The 16,612-nt window shown below is 34.1% G+C and overlaps 1 protein-coding gene across 1 annotated transcript in view; it reads left to right on the top strand.

Annotated features, from left to right (window-relative positions):
• The window catches only part of WDR36 (WD repeat domain 36), a 33,665-nt gene extending 17,790 nt beyond the window's left edge, over positions 1-15,875 (top strand). The window contains exons 13-23 of the mRNA XM_015826161.1: positions 220-334; positions 674-839; positions 2,241-2,349; positions 5,051-5,130; positions 8,874-8,981; positions 9,709-9,806; positions 10,689-10,831; positions 11,478-11,597; positions 12,272-12,353; positions 13,566-13,753; positions 15,705-15,875. Of these exons, the coding sequence (XP_015681647.1) occupies positions 220-334; positions 674-839; positions 2,241-2,349; positions 5,051-5,130; positions 8,874-8,981; positions 9,709-9,806; positions 10,689-10,831; positions 11,478-11,597; positions 12,272-12,353; positions 13,566-13,753; positions 15,705-15,854 (1,359 nt within the window). The 3' untranslated portion in view covers positions 15,855-15,875. The remainder of the gene's footprint in view (positions 1-219; positions 335-673; positions 840-2,240; positions 2,350-5,050; positions 5,131-8,873; positions 8,982-9,708; positions 9,807-10,688; positions 10,832-11,477; positions 11,598-12,271; positions 12,354-13,565; positions 13,754-15,704) is intronic.
• Positions 15,876-16,612: the final 737 nt, after the last annotated feature.

The raw sequence follows: 16,612 nt of genomic DNA, 5'->3' as shown, positions 1-16,612 counted from the left end.
TCTTCAGTTTTCTTTGTATTTAGATTACATAGCATGTACCTTCATCTTCCAAAGCTCATTTGTATGAACATCTAAACATTATTTGAAAATAAATCAGTTTGAATGAATAGTACCTATAAAATATTTAAGATTTTGACGGTGTAAATCTGTACATTTGCTATATTTCAGAGATATTCCTTATTATAAATAATTTGATTTTTTTTGTCTTTTTCTTGAAAGGCAGTAGACATTACTTCTTGTGGAAACTTTGCAGTAATTGGACTTTCAACAGGGCATGTGGATAGATACAATATGCAGTCTGGTATTCACAGAGGGCGTTATGGTGAAGTAAAAGGTGAAAAGATGACCTTTTTAAAAAAAAATATTCTAATCAAAGCTTCAGTAGCTGAATTTATAACTTGTGGAGTCAATATATATATTGCTTCATTTTCATAAAAATTTCTGTCCTGTGTATTAGGACTAATCTACATAAAACTAGGTTTAAGGTTGGTAATGCTACTTAGGTAATAAATGCTGGATGACTACCAACATATGGTTCTTATTAGCTTTGTTGTGGTATGTCTTGTCCTTGGAAGATTTCTAGTATTTAATGTCAGATCTGTTTGAAGAATTTGAAGCTCATAAAAAAGGCTAACAATTTATTCATTTTTTCTTTGTGTATGTATAATTAAAGCTCATGAAGGCTGCATAAGAGGTGTAGCAGTGGATGGACTCAACCAGTTTACAGTCACAATAGGAAGTGAAGGATTGATCAAGTTCTGGAAATTCAAGACCACAACATTTGTTCACTCTATTAATCTCTCAACGTCCCCAAATAAAATGTTGCTTCACAGAGATAGGTGAGATGGTGTGATATATTCAGTAAAGGCTACAGACAAAATTAAAACTCATAGATAAATTTTAATGATTGGTTTGTTAATCATTTTAATATTGATACTTTAAATTGATATTTCATGGATGTGTATATGATTTTGTGTGCGTGTATGTTGCTCTTTAACCAAGCGGTGCTACAGATGATGGAATGATGTTCCTCATTGATACTGCAAGTATAATTTCCACCTTATTTATTTATACTCTATGCATACTTTATAGATTTTTATATTTTTATATTTTAATATATATTGTTTTTACAGGTGCAGTCATGCATGCCTACAAACATAATTTTATCATATATCACTCCTTTTTCTTATCAGTCCACATTCATTGCTAGCCATTCATTTTTTATCCTATCTCTATTTCACTCTACAAACCTATTAGGCACTCCACTCCCATGATGTTCAACATAACCTTTATACTTTTAACATGATAGAGGGCCAATTTGGTGCAGTGCTTGAGGCATCAAACTAAAAACCATGAGTTCTAGTCCCACCTTAGGGACAAAGCCAGTTGGGTGACCTTGGACCAAACACTGTCTCTCAGCCCTAGGAAGGAGGCAATGTCAAAGCACTTCTGAAAAAACTGGTCAAGAAAACTTTAGGGACTTGTCAGGCAGTCTCCAAGAAACAGACATGATATGGAAGAAAACAAAAACATAAACTGCCCTTGCGTCCATGTGACAAAGCAGCAAAAACATAATGCTATCCATAGCTATTTGCACTTCTTTTGACAAACATTCATTCCTTACAATGGACCACATACTTCTTGCATTCTTCCTACGTGCATTTGTACATCTTTTCCCACCTTTAGTCAATTTTCTGCCAAGGTAAACAAGGTACTTGTTCCGTTCTTTTGCCATTTATATATAACTTGCCATTGATCACATTATATATTGTGCATTGTTTTAGTCTTTTATACATTAATTTTCAGATTTATACTCTTCATTTCTCACCAAGAACAGTGTCATCTGATTGCAAAAGTACATGTATATTCATAGCCCCAACCAACAGACTGTGATCTCACCTTATATATTAATCTATAAGTACATTAAATAATCTTGAACATTAATAATAAATAATTCTCATCTATTGGAACATTAAATAATAATTTCAGACTTTTCTACCCTACTCTCTCTCAATGCTGAGTCACTTGCATCCAGCAACCAACTAACTTTCAATTTGCATTTATGCAAAAATTACAAAATTCAATTCTGTTCACGTCATCATATTTTTTTTTCCTAAATAAACATCCCTGGTTTTCTCTTAGAAATATGGAAATATGGTTGAAGCATCAGCAATGAGTGAACATGCAAGGTTTTTTTTTTACCATATTAAATGTTTGGTTATATTATTAAATTTTAACAGTGGCATTCTGGGAATAGCTATGGATGATTTTGGCATCAAAGTTCTGGATATAGAAACAAGAAAAATTGTGAGAAAATATTCAGGACACCAAGGGCAGATTAATGACATGGTAAGTAAATTATAAACAGTATGAAAATGATGTGTTTCCAGAAGTGTTCTAGATTTTGCTGTTTTTAAGTTAACACTAAGCATAATGATTGTGAAAGTTCTCTGTATTTCTATTTCTATGCTTGTGAAAGTTCTTTGTATAATAGCTACTAGAATGACTTGGCATATTTGTCAAATAACATATTTATATGCAAATCTATTGAATGTTTTTTTATTTAACACAATGTCCAACTTTCCGTTATATTGAAATGAGCTCTTAATTTCTATTGGAAAAAAGATTTGGCAAAATTTCTAAACCATTAAATGCAGGGCAAGACATGCTTAAAAAGAACTTGCAGACCTCAGAAAAGGGATTGTTGATGTTTCAAAGACAAGCCATCATCAACCCATGTTCCTACACTCCAGAGGTTGCAAGAATACCTAGAATAGCAGCCAATGATCTGCAGACCGCCCTTGCACTTCTTGATAATAACATTGAACAATGTTCTGTATGGGAGAACACTAAGGAAAATTTCACTTTTCTCTGGAAACAACATTGCTCTCTGCCTTGAATTTGCCACTGAGCATCTGGATGTTCCAAGCTATTGGAATGATGTTCTGTGAGCAGATGAGACAAATCTAGAATTTTTTGGCGTTAATGAGAAACTTTATGTTTGGAGAAAATGAACCAAGTGTTGCAGTGAAAGAACCTCATCATAGTCATGAAGCAAGATTGTGAGAGTATCATGCTTTGCAGTCTCAGAATACAGCTGGCTTACAGTTTTTGAGGAAACAATTCAGTCTGAATTGTATCAGCTGGTTCTGCTGAAAAATGTCAGGGCATCCATGAGATACATCACAACATCAGTCCTAAAGACACAAGTAAATCTACAGCATAATTGTTGAAACAGAAAAAATAAATCATTTTGCAATGACCAAATTGTGACATGATCTGAAATGCACAGTTCATGCAAGTCAGCCCTAAATGAGTGAATTGAAACAGTTCTATAAAGAAGAATAGGCCAAAATTCTTCCAAAATTGGTCAACAAGTACTGGAAATGTTAAAGGTATCTGGCTCTAATTCTAAATTGTTTGCCTACTTTTCCAAACAGTGATAGTGAATTTTGCCTCAATGGGTTAAAACATGAAATGATTCAGTACAGAGGTATCTGTTTATCCAGAATTGTTTATTAAAATGATTTAGATGGAGCTCAAAGTACGTTGTAGGTTATAATATTGCAAGACTACAATAGTTCTAAAGAATTCACAGACTTTCCCTTATCACTGTAGATATAAAACTGGTGAAGTCCATATTTTTGCCAACCATATTAAGGTGGTGGGCTAAGTCAGTGGTCCCCAACCCCCAATCCATGGACCAGTACTGGGCCGCAGCATGCCAGCAGCCAGGCCGCACAAACAAGCAAAGCCCCATCCGTGGGATACAGGCAGCACACAAAACCACGCCCCCTCTGGTCCGCAGAAAAACCTCTCTCCACGTAAGCGGTCCCTGGTGCCCAAAAGGTTGGGGACCTCTGGGCTAAGTCATGTGTGTAATTACAATGAAAGCATTAGAGACTACTATTAGCATCACCAGTCTTTTCTGCGTAGTTTTGTGCCTTTTGTATTTTCTTCTCATTACACAATCTGATCTACTTCAGGACTATCAACAGAGTGGAAAGTTTAAACAGGTGGATCAGCCAGTGATCCTCACACTGGAACTTGAGGAAGACATTGCATTCAATTGCAAGTAGTCCTCATATTACAACCATTCACTTGACAATGGTCTGAAAGGATGCTTTATAATCTGTAAAGCACTTCCAGCCATTGTGAAATACAGCTATGTGATTGTGATCTAGGTGCTTAGCAACTTGTTCACATTTGCAACGGGTTGCAAAGCACTCTGTGATCATGGGATCACCATTTGCAATATTCTGTGTCAACTTCCCCAGAAAGTCAGCGGGAAAGCTGACTGGGAAGGCAGCAAACTAAAAGGACTCTTGTCTTTGGCTAAAAGAACTGTCCAGGGCTTGAATTGCTCCAGCAGGCAGTCAGGACTGAATTGCAGCAGGCAGCTGTTTGAGAGCAAAAAGGTACCTGCTGGAGAAATTCCATTCCATATAGGTGTGAAACTGTCCAGCACAGTTCACTTTCACTCCTAAAGAATTGTCTCAATCACTGAGAATCCAGTCTCAATTGTGGTTGTACATCAAGGACTCCCTCTACTGGTTAAGAAAATGGATTGAAAAAGAAATTCACCACAGTTAACACCATTGAAAGATTATAGAGACAGTAAAGAACCTAGCTTTATCTAGAGATTTGCCTGAGAAAAATAGCACACAAGGAATTTATCCAAGCCACAAAGTTGACTTTGTGTTTGCATTCAAGGTTCATTAAAGGTTTCAAAGGGTTAGATGTTCTAAGTTCAGTCAAGCATGATTCAGTACAAAGAGAACAGTCGGAGCTCTAGATTAATGAGTTGAAAATATGAATGGTACAAATATATTTCTAACAATAGAGCAGCAAGCCTTAGAAGTATAAAAAAAAACTTGGGACTTTTAACAAATATTGTAATATTGATAATGAGATTGCTTTACAATTTGTTCTGGTTCCAAACTAGATAAATTATAAGACACACCGTTATAAGTTTGATCCGAACTAAATTAATTTTATCAATGAAAAGGCCACTGTTACCCAATAAAAGTTTAATTATAATTTTTTGTAGACTTTCAGTCCTGATGGCCGTTGGCTAATAACTGCATCAATGGATTGTACCATTAGGACTTGGGATCTACCATCTGGATGGTAAGTAAACTTTACTATAGAAGTTTACATGTTACCCCCGTATATTGTATCATATTTTCAGAATTGAAATAACAAAAGTTTCTGGTTTTGAAAGATGTAGCAAAGTAAGTTGTTTTATTTTGCACAATGTAAGAAAACTATAAATAAAGGCCAGGAATAGCTGCTAATGGATCTGACATCCCAAAAGTGCTTCAGAATATATGGGGATTTGAATGCAGCATCAACAGTTATATAAAATAAATGATGACATATCATGTGTTGTTGTTCATTTGAGGTTGTATTCACCTACTTTTAAGAACTGCTAAGACCAGATGATTTTTACTATGACCCGATACATAAAATCATAGAACTCAAAAGAGTGTGTACTTCCTTTTTCTCATGACTGCATGTGCAATAGCTTATAGCATGTATTCCAGGGATCATATTCCTTCTCTGTATTCTGTACTGAAATATTTCTTGCAAATAGAATTTTCAAGTTTAATAGTAAAATATTTTATTACATTTCTAGAACTGCTGTAAGTTCATTACACTGTATCGAATGCATTATCAATATAGTGTATAGATCCAGAAAAAGATAGCAAACAATTTGACACTATTAAAGCAGTAAATATATGATATGCACAATCACGTTTCTGACAGACCTCATTTCACATAAAATAATTACTTGATTCATATCAAAATTGATGTCAGTAAAAGATGTTATCAAAAGGACTGTTTAGTTTCCAGATAAGTAGAAATGATACAACATTCAAATCTTTTTTTTAAAGTTTTTATTGGTTTTTTCCATACATTCAATCATATTTATTCAACAAACATGCTGTCTGAGTTTACATTCGCTAATACATACTTAATTCCTAATCCTTTATTCTTTCCTCTAGCCATTGATAAAATAAGTCTCAAGTTTGGTAATATTCCATTTCTTCTTTTTCTTTCAGTCTCATAGTCAGTCTATCCATCTCTGCGCATTCTAGTATTTTTTTAATTATTTCTTCATCTGGTGGTATTCCTTCATTTTTCTAATATTGCACAAGTATAATTCTTGCCGCTGTTGTAACATGCAAAATCAAATATACACTTTGTTTATCAGTTTTTTCTGGCACTATACCTAATAAAAAAACGTTTAGGTTTAAAATCTACGTGTTCTCCCAACATCTTTTCTAGCCAAGTATGTATCTTTTTTCAATAACTCTTTACTTTGTCACATGTCCACTACACATGATAATAAGTGCCTGACTTATGTTTACATTTCCAACATCTATCTGACATGTTTTTGAACATTTTTGCTAGTCTTGCTGATGGCAAGTGGCATCTATAAAACATTTTATATAAATTTTCTTTGTAGGAAGTTGACATTGTCAGTTTATAATTTCTTTCCCATAGATTTTGCCGTTTTTCTAATTCTATACTGTATCCAAAAAATTTTCGCCCATCTTATCATTGTTTCTTTAACTTGTTCGCTTTCCATTTTCAAAGTTAATAGAAACTTATACATTTTCTTAATTAGTTTCTCATCAGAAGTTAACAATGTCTTATCAAACACAGTTTGTTCCTTATAAAATCCATACAGTTTAACATCTTTATCATATCTACCTTGCATTTGTAAATGTGCCCACTATGATAAATTGATACCCTGATTTTCCGTTTCTTGTTTAGATTTTAAATTCCCTTCAGAGTTTAGAATATCTCTATTATGTCCAGATTTTTTCAAAGTCCACTAAATTTGGTTGTGCAAATGCTTCCATTGTTGACAGCCACCCTGGAATTTTCAAATATATTTTACATTTTATTTTTTCCCATGCTAATAATGCATTTCATATATAGTGATTTAGAAAGTATTTATGAATTTTATTTTTCCCGTAGCCACCCCAATTGTAAATCGTGCCCTTCCAGATATAACAACCTTTTGTTTCTAAGAGTTATCCATTCTTTTACCCATGTTAATGCAGATGCTTGATAATATAAAACCCACTCTGGTAAACCAAGACCTCCATTTTCCTTGGCATCTTGTAATGTTTTAATTTTAATTCTAGCTGTCTTTCCTTGCCAAATAAATTTCAAGATTAATGAATTTAGATCTTAAAAAAAAAATTTCTCAAGTTTTATAGGTATTGTTTGGAATAAAAAGTACTTGTGTTTTTTTTTCTTTTATCAAAGCAGTCAATTTAGCCATCTTTGTTAACTCCATCAGTGAACCACTGGATAGCCATTTGTTTGAAATGGTATAGGGTTTCCTGCCTGAGCAGGGGGTTGGACTAGATGACCTCTAAGGTCCTTTCCAACTTTATTGTTGTTGTTATTATTATTAAAGTTGAGGTTCGAGGTTACTTATTCTACTGAACCAAAGGGAGTCAGAAGTCAATGCCTTTTCTTTCTTTTTCCCTTCTCTACACTTTTCTCTTCCCTTTTCCCTCCCCTGCTTTTCCTATTATTTGCTTTGTATTTTTGTATTTTATATTCTAAACTAATAAAAAGGAACAACTGTTGAATAAGAAAAAAAAAGAATAAGAAAAAATACAATACAGGTTCACCAAGGACACTTGGTACAAAGCAAATATACAATTAATCTTCAAGGCTAAATTAAGTTATCCTTAGCAAAAAGGAATTATCCTTTCTGGAAACTATGCAACACACAAACAAAACACAAATGATTAAAGGAAAATCAAATATAAGAAGCAAGACAAATCACATTTAGAAGACACAAGTTCAGATCACAAATAAAATAAAATAAATGCTACAGTTAGACTAACACTGCAGGTTTCTCTTAGGCTACCATATATTCTTGTTTAGCATTTTGAGTCTAGAACCGACATGAGAAGGATGATTTTTAAACTAGACAGTTCTCAAAAGACATCAGATAGCTAATATTGGAATGATAGATGCTTATATTTAGAAAGTGATTTTAATATGAAACTAAATGAAAGCAATGATTTATGAAGAAAAGTATAAATTTTGAAAGGTTAAATTTTAAAGAAGGTGTGAAATCTTTCGTAATGATCTTTTTTTTTTGAGCATGAAAAAAGATGGTGAGAGAATATGGATATTTGCTTGCTTACTTAACTCTCAAAGGTCTTGGTTAGATATACCAAATATCCCTCTACTAAATCTGTTATTTCGTTAAAATTCAGCTATCGGCAGTACAAATGGAAACAAATTGGGGAGACGTTTGAACAACCTTAGATTGGCAAAGTCATCCCTGAATCCTTTTATAGTTGTATTTTATTCATGACAAACTTTTATTTAGGCAAACATTGAGCCAAATTGGGGATGTGGTTTAGGAAGGAGGAAGTAGATCTTACTGCTTAATGTAGCTCTGGGCTGTTGGCAGAGTTCCCAGAAAATAAACTTTCCCTCTCTTTTTACAGCAAGCCATCCATATCTATTCCAGATAGACATCATCCTCCATCTCAGATTCGGTAGCTCAGTGTTTCTCAACCTTGACAATTTTAAGGCATGAGGACTTCAACTCCCAGAATTCCACAGCCAGCAATGCTGGCTGTGGAATTCTGGGAGTTGAAGTCCACATGCCTTAAAATTGTCAAGGTTGAGAAACACTGCAAAAGAAAAGGGGAGAGTGGGTTGAATTTGGTGTGTGTGTGTGTGTGTTCAGGGCCTGTTCTTTTTTTTAATATTGATATGAACAGCTTTGAAAGACAGCATTTGTCTGAAAGTGGGGAAAAAAAGAACAGATTTATTTTCATGCATTATCTACTATGTGAATGGATATTTTTTTTATTATTTTGCAGCCTGGTTGATTGTTTCCTACTAGATTCAGCAGCAGTAAGCATTACTATGTCTCCTACTGGAGACTTCCTTGCTTCCTGTCATGTAGATGACCTTGGAATTTACTTGTGGTAAGTTCATCATTATCAGATTAAATTAGTTTGCAATTCTGTTTTTAAACGATTTGACTATTTCTATTCTGTGGACTGTTCCATGTTACAATTACAATTATGTGATGATTTCTCCCTTTTAAAAAGTGCTTTCTAGTGTGCAAGGTTGCTACTAATCAGATAAGTATGGTAGGACCATTTTCCTAATGTAACTGAAATGTAAAGGCTTTCATCTTTAAGAAATATCTGGAGTATAGACTTTATTTATTTATTTATTTATTATTTATTTATTATTTATTTATTTATTTATTTATTTATTTTGGTGCATCTAGTATCTGTCCAGGGTTTTTGAAAGATGGTCAGTATACTGATTTAATATTGTAGTTTATTTGTTAGAAATTTAGACTAAATTTGCAATTTTAAGTTTCATGCAATTAGTTGGCAAAGCTTGTACTTAGGCTGCTAAAGTAAAGCCTAAGAGTTTTTTCTTTAACAATACTGATCTTTAACCAGCTCCTTGTGGTATTATTATTCATCAGCCATAATAGCCAGATGTTTAGATTTGATTTGGCATTTTTAGCTATCTATCAAGTCCTTCCCAAGGACCTGTGATAAAGAGATGGTGTTGCTTGGTGGTGTTAAAGATATTGTCACAGGATATCTGTTCCAAGTAAAGCTGCCTTTTGCAATGTACTATTTTTATTATCATTATCATTATTATTTATTGCTTTTTAAATTTTCTTTTTAGGTCTAACCGTTCCCTGTTTTCACTTGTTTCCTTGCGCCCTCTTCCATCTGATTATGAGCCTTCTGTTGTAACACTTCCTGGTACCTGTTCAACTGAAGGTAGTAATGCATGTAGAGAGAGGCCTTGAAATAATTTCAGAGAATCACATTAACAAAATATACAATATTTTGGAATTTCTTGTTGAAAAATCACATTAATGTAATTTGGGACATATATACTGTATTTCTATCTATTTTGATAGCAGGATCTAGGTAAATTGTTAGCTTAAACTTTTTACAACAGCAAAAACTTGACTCTACTAAAAGTTTTTGTTTAGTAAAACAATATATTCACTGGAAAATAGTGAATGCTGCATTTGAAATCTTATTTAGGAAGTAGTCAACAATAGTAAGCCTTAGCATGTTTCTTAGCTTGAATTGCAGTGGGCTTAATTAAAGATTGGGTTCTGTTTTATTATTTTAATCTTTCCCTTTCAAGTAGAATAGAGCAAATAACAATGTAAAAATTTTGTAATTACACTAATTAAAATTATCAGATTAAAAGGTTGTCAAAAATTGATAGCCAAGCACTGATTTAAAATATTTAATAAATTATTACAGTGCAAAGCCAAGATCTTATAATCTAAAATTCATTGATATAAGACAGTATTTCTCAATGTCAACAACTTCAAGAGCTGTGGGAATCAATTCCCAGAATTTCCCATCCAGCATGGCTGGCTGGGGAATTCTGGGAATTGACTTCCACACATCTAGGTGTATTGGTGAAAATAGTGATAATGGGATAGAACTGGACAACCAGGCATATCGTTTGTGTAGATCTACAACCCCTGGCAAAGTAAGTCTTATCCAATTAATTTTAGCCGCAAATGATGAATTTCAGATAAGACTTTTGTTATGTTGTAGTAAAGATTAGAATATACATTCTTAGCCATTGTCTGAATTGGTGTTTGGTAATATATGCTTTTCTTTTACAATTGAAAGTTGAAGATGTTACAGAAGAGGATGAAACAAATGATGAAATGATACAATATGAATCTCCACAACAGCTGGGAGAAACAATTGTGACTCTTTCTTTGCTGCCAGAATCTAGATGGAAAAACTTGCTCAGTTTAGATATTATTAAGGTACCCATTTCATGACTTGTATATAAAGTTACTAGGAGTTGTTTCTATTACTGTAAGACAGTTATTTTAATAAACTGTCTTCAGAATAATCGGTTAGGAGAACATTCAAGTTTTAAGTTTACAAAAATTCTATACTGGGTATATCAGAAAGTAGACATCAAATTATCCTACAGTATTTTCATTTACAAACTAGTAATATCCCTCAAATGTAATCATATATAGAGTTGGACCCAAAAAATACCCTTTTCCCCAAAACAGAAAAGATAGAATACCTATTAAGAAAGCATTATTTGCCACAGGAATACTGTTTTGTCTCAGCCACACAGTCAGGCATGAGATAATGTGCCAGTGCAATTAAAAAAATATTTAACTGACATAGTGAAGCAGAATTAAATACCTTCTTGTATTCATACACTTCACTAAATCATAATATTTTTGCAAATGTAATAGTAACAGTTCCAAAATACTGATAACTCGTTTTGATTTATGATTATTCTGTGTGTAATATTTTAGATGGGTTTTCAGTGTTTTTAATAGCAAGGAAGTTAATAACTTCGCTTGTTAATATAAGTAATAATAGTATGATTGTGAATATTGGATTTCCATAAAGATGTGACAATGATAATGTGATAATTCCCATTCACAGCAAAAGAATAAGCCCAAAGAGCCACCAAAAGTACCAAAATCTGCACCATTCTTCATTCCCACTCTTCCTGGTCTTATACCACAGTTTGCTTCTGTTGAGCATGAAAGTGATGGACAGCAGGTAAAAAGAGAATTGATTGTACAAAAACTTTTTTGCCTTTTTTCCTCAGAGTTCCTAAGTGTCACAGAACTATTTCGGGTATAAACTTAATCATATCTTTCTGTTAGCCATGTGAGGTTTAAGTGCTAGATGCACCTGATCTTGGTGCATCCTGTATTTTTTCAGTTCTAGTCTCTTGTACCTTTAGTATATGTTAACAGCATAATTTTTGAATATTAAAAGTGGGGCTAATATTTAAAGCAGATGTTTTATGCTCCATTTGAGTCCTTTGTCAGTGGTAAATTTCCTTGACCTTTCCCTTGCCCTATAATCTATATATTTTTCTTCAGAATAGTGATGATGAGATAGAAGCCAACCACTAATATTATGTTAATGAATTACAACAGTAAAGAGGGCTGGTTCCACGATAACTTTAGCATAATTCATTCATATCATTGTAGTGCCCCCAAAGCTGAGCTCTTCTATTGTTGTGGATTCTTGCCCTTCCTCATACTTAACTCTCAAAATCTGTTCTGAATATGGGAGGGGTAACACTTGAGCAGAAGGAGGAAAAATTATTCATCTGTAGGAACTGCTTTGTGGTGATTTCTAACTTATGTTTTTAAACATTCCATCAACATATTTTTACCCTTAAATGTACTTATAAGTAATGTGGTGTTTTTTTTAAATTCCAGTCAAAAGTGGTAAATCTTGGAATATTGGCTCAAAAATCTGAGTTCCACTTGCAGCTTGAAGAAGCATTAAAAAGTAGCAACTGTAAGTTTTTATATGAAATGACAGTGTACTTGATGGTAGTTCTAACTCTGAGAGCTTACACACTGGAGATAAATTCCCTGTGTGTCCAATCATACTTGGCCAATAAATAACTCTATATTGATACAAAAATGTAGAAGGAAAGTATTATATTTGCAAGTGGCATTTAATTAATATATTTTAATTAACTAGTGTCATTATTATATTGCACCATGTTGAGTCCTTTTTATTCTACTACTGTATATCATTCTGATGATGCTTACATAATTATGAGCATTTGTTATGTGCCAGTGCAATGTCTTATTGTGTAAATGTATATCAATAATTTTGGTACCATATGGCCATACTCCTTTGCAACTTCATATCTACCTGTCTGTTCATCTATCTACCCATCATTCTATGTATTGTGAGACTGCAGTTCATATCCCAGACAGACATGAATACCAGATCAGAAATGAAACAACCATAAGTACATTGTTTAGACTATCAATGGACTTGTAATAAACACCTACATATGATGGCTCCCTCACATACCCTGGGGGCGAAAAGTACATTGGCTTGAAAAATACAAGAAGGGATGGGACTGAATATGCCAGTGAGAGAAAGTTTTGGATAGGAATGTGAGAAATCTGCATAGATCATGCATTTCAGATAATGACCTAGAACACAATCTGTGTGTGTGTGGTAACTAAGGGTGACAAGAGGTGCTACTCAGCCCTAGAGGCCCCTTGGTGTTGTGTTTTCCCATTGACAGATTATCAAATAGTGTCTAGACTCTAGAGAAATAAATATGACTTTTTCATTGTTAATTTTGTGTAGGTAGATGTGTTCTCTGTATTATGTCCTACACCCCTTCCCCCCAAAACTTAAGACTTTTGGAATGGCTTGCTTCTTGGAAATAGGATTTTTATTTATTTTTCTTGCAAAAACAATGTGAAAACTAATCCAGATGAAGTAAGTGTTCTGGGAGAGAAGCAAAACCACAAATTAAAATTAAATATGATAGGGTTTCTGTGATATCTAAAATAAAATTGTGGGCGTTCCATCACTGGCGATTTTTAAGAGGAGGCTAGACAATCACTTGTCTCAGACGATATAGGTTCTCCTGCTTGAGCAGAGGGCTGGACTAGAAGACCTCCAAGGTCCCTTCCAGCTCTATTCTATTCTATCTAGAATATGTTCTATACTTTTCACCATTGTTTAATGTTTTTACAGATAAGTCTCCATTGGATATTCTGAAAGACATGGGACCATCTAATATTGAGACAGAACTGAGAGGCTTGTCACCAGATGGTGGTGGCTCTATTGAGGTGATGCAGAGTTTCCTAAGAATGATTGAAGCAATGCTGAATACAAAGTGTGACTTTGAACTAGCTCAGGCATACCTTGCCTTGTTTCTAAAGGTAAATACATCTTTGAATATACAACTTTCACTTTCCTGGGAAGTGTTTGAAGAAGAAGAAAAAATAGGGATTTTATTTATTTATGCACAATACTTATATAGCATTTTCATATAATAGATCATTCTGGGTAGCTAATAATTAAAAATGCAAATAGTTTAAATTAAAGTTATTAAGATCTGGCCTTTTCCTTTTTTCCCCAATAATGTTTTCCACATATATATATATTTTATTTTTATAAACTCATTTGTACATTGCTTATTCACAAGACTGCAGGCAGTTTACAGTTATAAAAATAAAATCGATGTGTAAGCTTGGTGGATGGCATTGGTGAAATTTCTACCAATGCCGTCCATCTAATGGATATTTCTACATCAGAGGCCTTGCAGAAGAAACCATTTGTACATGTGTCTTAAATGTTAGCAGGATCGGGCCATCCTGACCTGAGAGACTTGCTACTTTTTTTATCTTTTTGCATCTTCCAAACTTCTGCCCCCTGATTTCTCAAGAGGGGAGTGCAATTTGTCTCTCCCAGCTGTTTCAGATTCCATCTCAAGCAAATGGTCACAACAGTAGTTAGAAAAAGTCATGAAAACTTTGAACAAAGATCAGCTTGATGTAGTTCCAAAAGGCTAATGACAATCAATGTTGCTGTAGTTTCCAAGTTGTCTTCAAAGGCAGCCCTTTGTTGAATGAATTGAAGTAGTCTAACCAAAAGGTAACAAAAGCATGACCCACTTTATTCAGTACTTCCTGAACCCAGAAAGGTCACAATTATAGGACAAGCTGAAGCTGTTTGAAGGTTCTCGTGGAAATAGCCTTCGTGTATTGCTTTAGTGGAAGCCACAAATCCAAGAGAACACCCCGTGCCCCAGACTGCACACCTACTCCTTCACGAGAAGTACAACCCCATCAAGAACAACAGATAGCATATCTATGGTATCTAAGGGCTACCATACTGACAGCAATTCTTTCTCGCTGTGATTTTGTCAGTCTGTTCCGCTTCATCCAGTTCTCACAACTCTCAGACCCAAGGCCAAAACTTCTGGGGTAGACATGCAACTGGATGTTTACCATATTGATAACACCTCACTTCACATCAAGAGAAAACCTTTCCCAAAGATTAATGTTAAATTCTGTGAAGGAGAAGGTCAAGCCGTCAGCATCATATATTGACGTGCCCAATGGCCTGACCTCTTCCCCAAAAATTCTAAATGGAACCACCTATTTAGGAAGGAATGGAACCATTGCAGAATAGTGCCTCTAATACACAACCCTTGCAAACAATAAAAAAGGATAATATAGTCGCTGTATCAGATGCTGCTGAGAGATCTTTTAGGGCAGGGGTCCCCAACTCCTGGTCCATGGACCAGTACCAGCCGGTGGCATGCCAGCAACCGGTCTGCACAAAAAAGCAAAGCCCCATCCGCAAGATGCAGGCAGCACATAAAACCATGCACCCTCTGGTCCGCGGAAAAACTTCTCCACAGAACCAGTCCCTGGTTTCTAAAAGGTTGGGAACCTCTGTTTTAGGGTAAGCAACAGAATCCCATTGCTGTCCAAGTACTATCAGAGCAGCCAGTGTCATTTCCATCCCATGCCCAGGCATAAACTGTAACTATTGTGTTTAGTGCAGAGCCCTTTTATGTTACAATTTTCATTATTATAAACAAGGATTGAGCAATTTTAAATAGCATTTAGCATTATCTGCAGTACTGCTACTTGCCAGATGCCTTGTTATATGCATTAATGCTCCTTGATAGGTAAATGGGACATGCTTAGATTTTAATATGATTTATGAAAGATTTGCATCCTCTTGAGGAGAGCTGACAAGTTTATTAGCTAATACAGGCACAGTGATGTAATAGCTTTCTCAAATAGCTAGATCAATTTGCTTATTTGTATCCTGTTAATGCCATTTAAATGAACTTACGTTTTTTTTGTTTTTTTTTAGTTGCATTTTAAAATCATTTGTTCCGAGCCTACTTTGTTGGCAGAAGTATCCAAGCTGTCAAACCAACTTGAAGAAATCTGGATTCATTTGCAGACTCTATTCAACCAAAGCATTTGCATTTTAAATTACATTAAGACAGCTCTCTTATAAAGTACCTTTTGTTCTGTGAAATTCAAGATGTTGAATCCTTAATTTCTTGTACAAAGTATATCTAATAATGGGTATTGTACATCAGTTTTTAAAATATCAGTATAATTTGACTTTTTATTCAAATTTAAATATAAATCTAGTATCTTCATAAACTAATAATGGGCATTCTATTTAAATAAGTACAGGGTTAATAAAATACTTAAAAGAAGTATAGTACAGAAAAATATTCAGTATGCAAAAATGAAACAAATTATAAGGTTCATGAATGTTTTGGGATTCTTTTCTGTGAAAAGAACTATCGTAGTGATATGAATGGGGACCAGTGAGAGCCCTTTGAAACTGGGATAAAAAATGGAAGTGAAAATGTGAGTGCTTGAATGTCGAAAAACATTTTTTTAAACAATTAAACAGATAAAAGTAGCAGAATTTTTGAACTGCAAAATTCACATCAGGCTAACTCTTACCATATTCCAACATAGACACACACACATAGTTACGTTCACACATATACAGAGACAGTGCACATACAAAATTCTAATTGTATTACAGCAGAAATGTGAGACTATTTTCTTTATCCCAAAATGGTAGATAGATCTACAATAGTACAATTGTACCATTATTAAGATATTACTCTACAATCTCTGTCTTAAAATTGATTTGAAACCACTCACTTTGTGGATGAACAATCTCACCAAATGTTAAGACTTTCTTGCTTTTTCTCAATCCCTTATTTTTAAAATGTCCTCCTGCTGAAGAGT

This window comes from Protobothrops mucrosquamatus, unplaced genomic scaffold (genome assembly GCF_001527695.2).
Source record: "Protobothrops mucrosquamatus isolate PMUCROS unplaced genomic scaffold, P.Mucros_1.0 scaffold2985, whole genome shotgun sequence".
In the NCBI taxonomy this organism is placed as follows: Eukaryota; Metazoa; Chordata; class Lepidosauria; order Squamata; family Viperidae; genus Protobothrops; species Protobothrops mucrosquamatus.
Note: the sequence above shows the minus strand (reverse complement) of the source record. Positions and strands in the feature narration are given on the sequence as shown.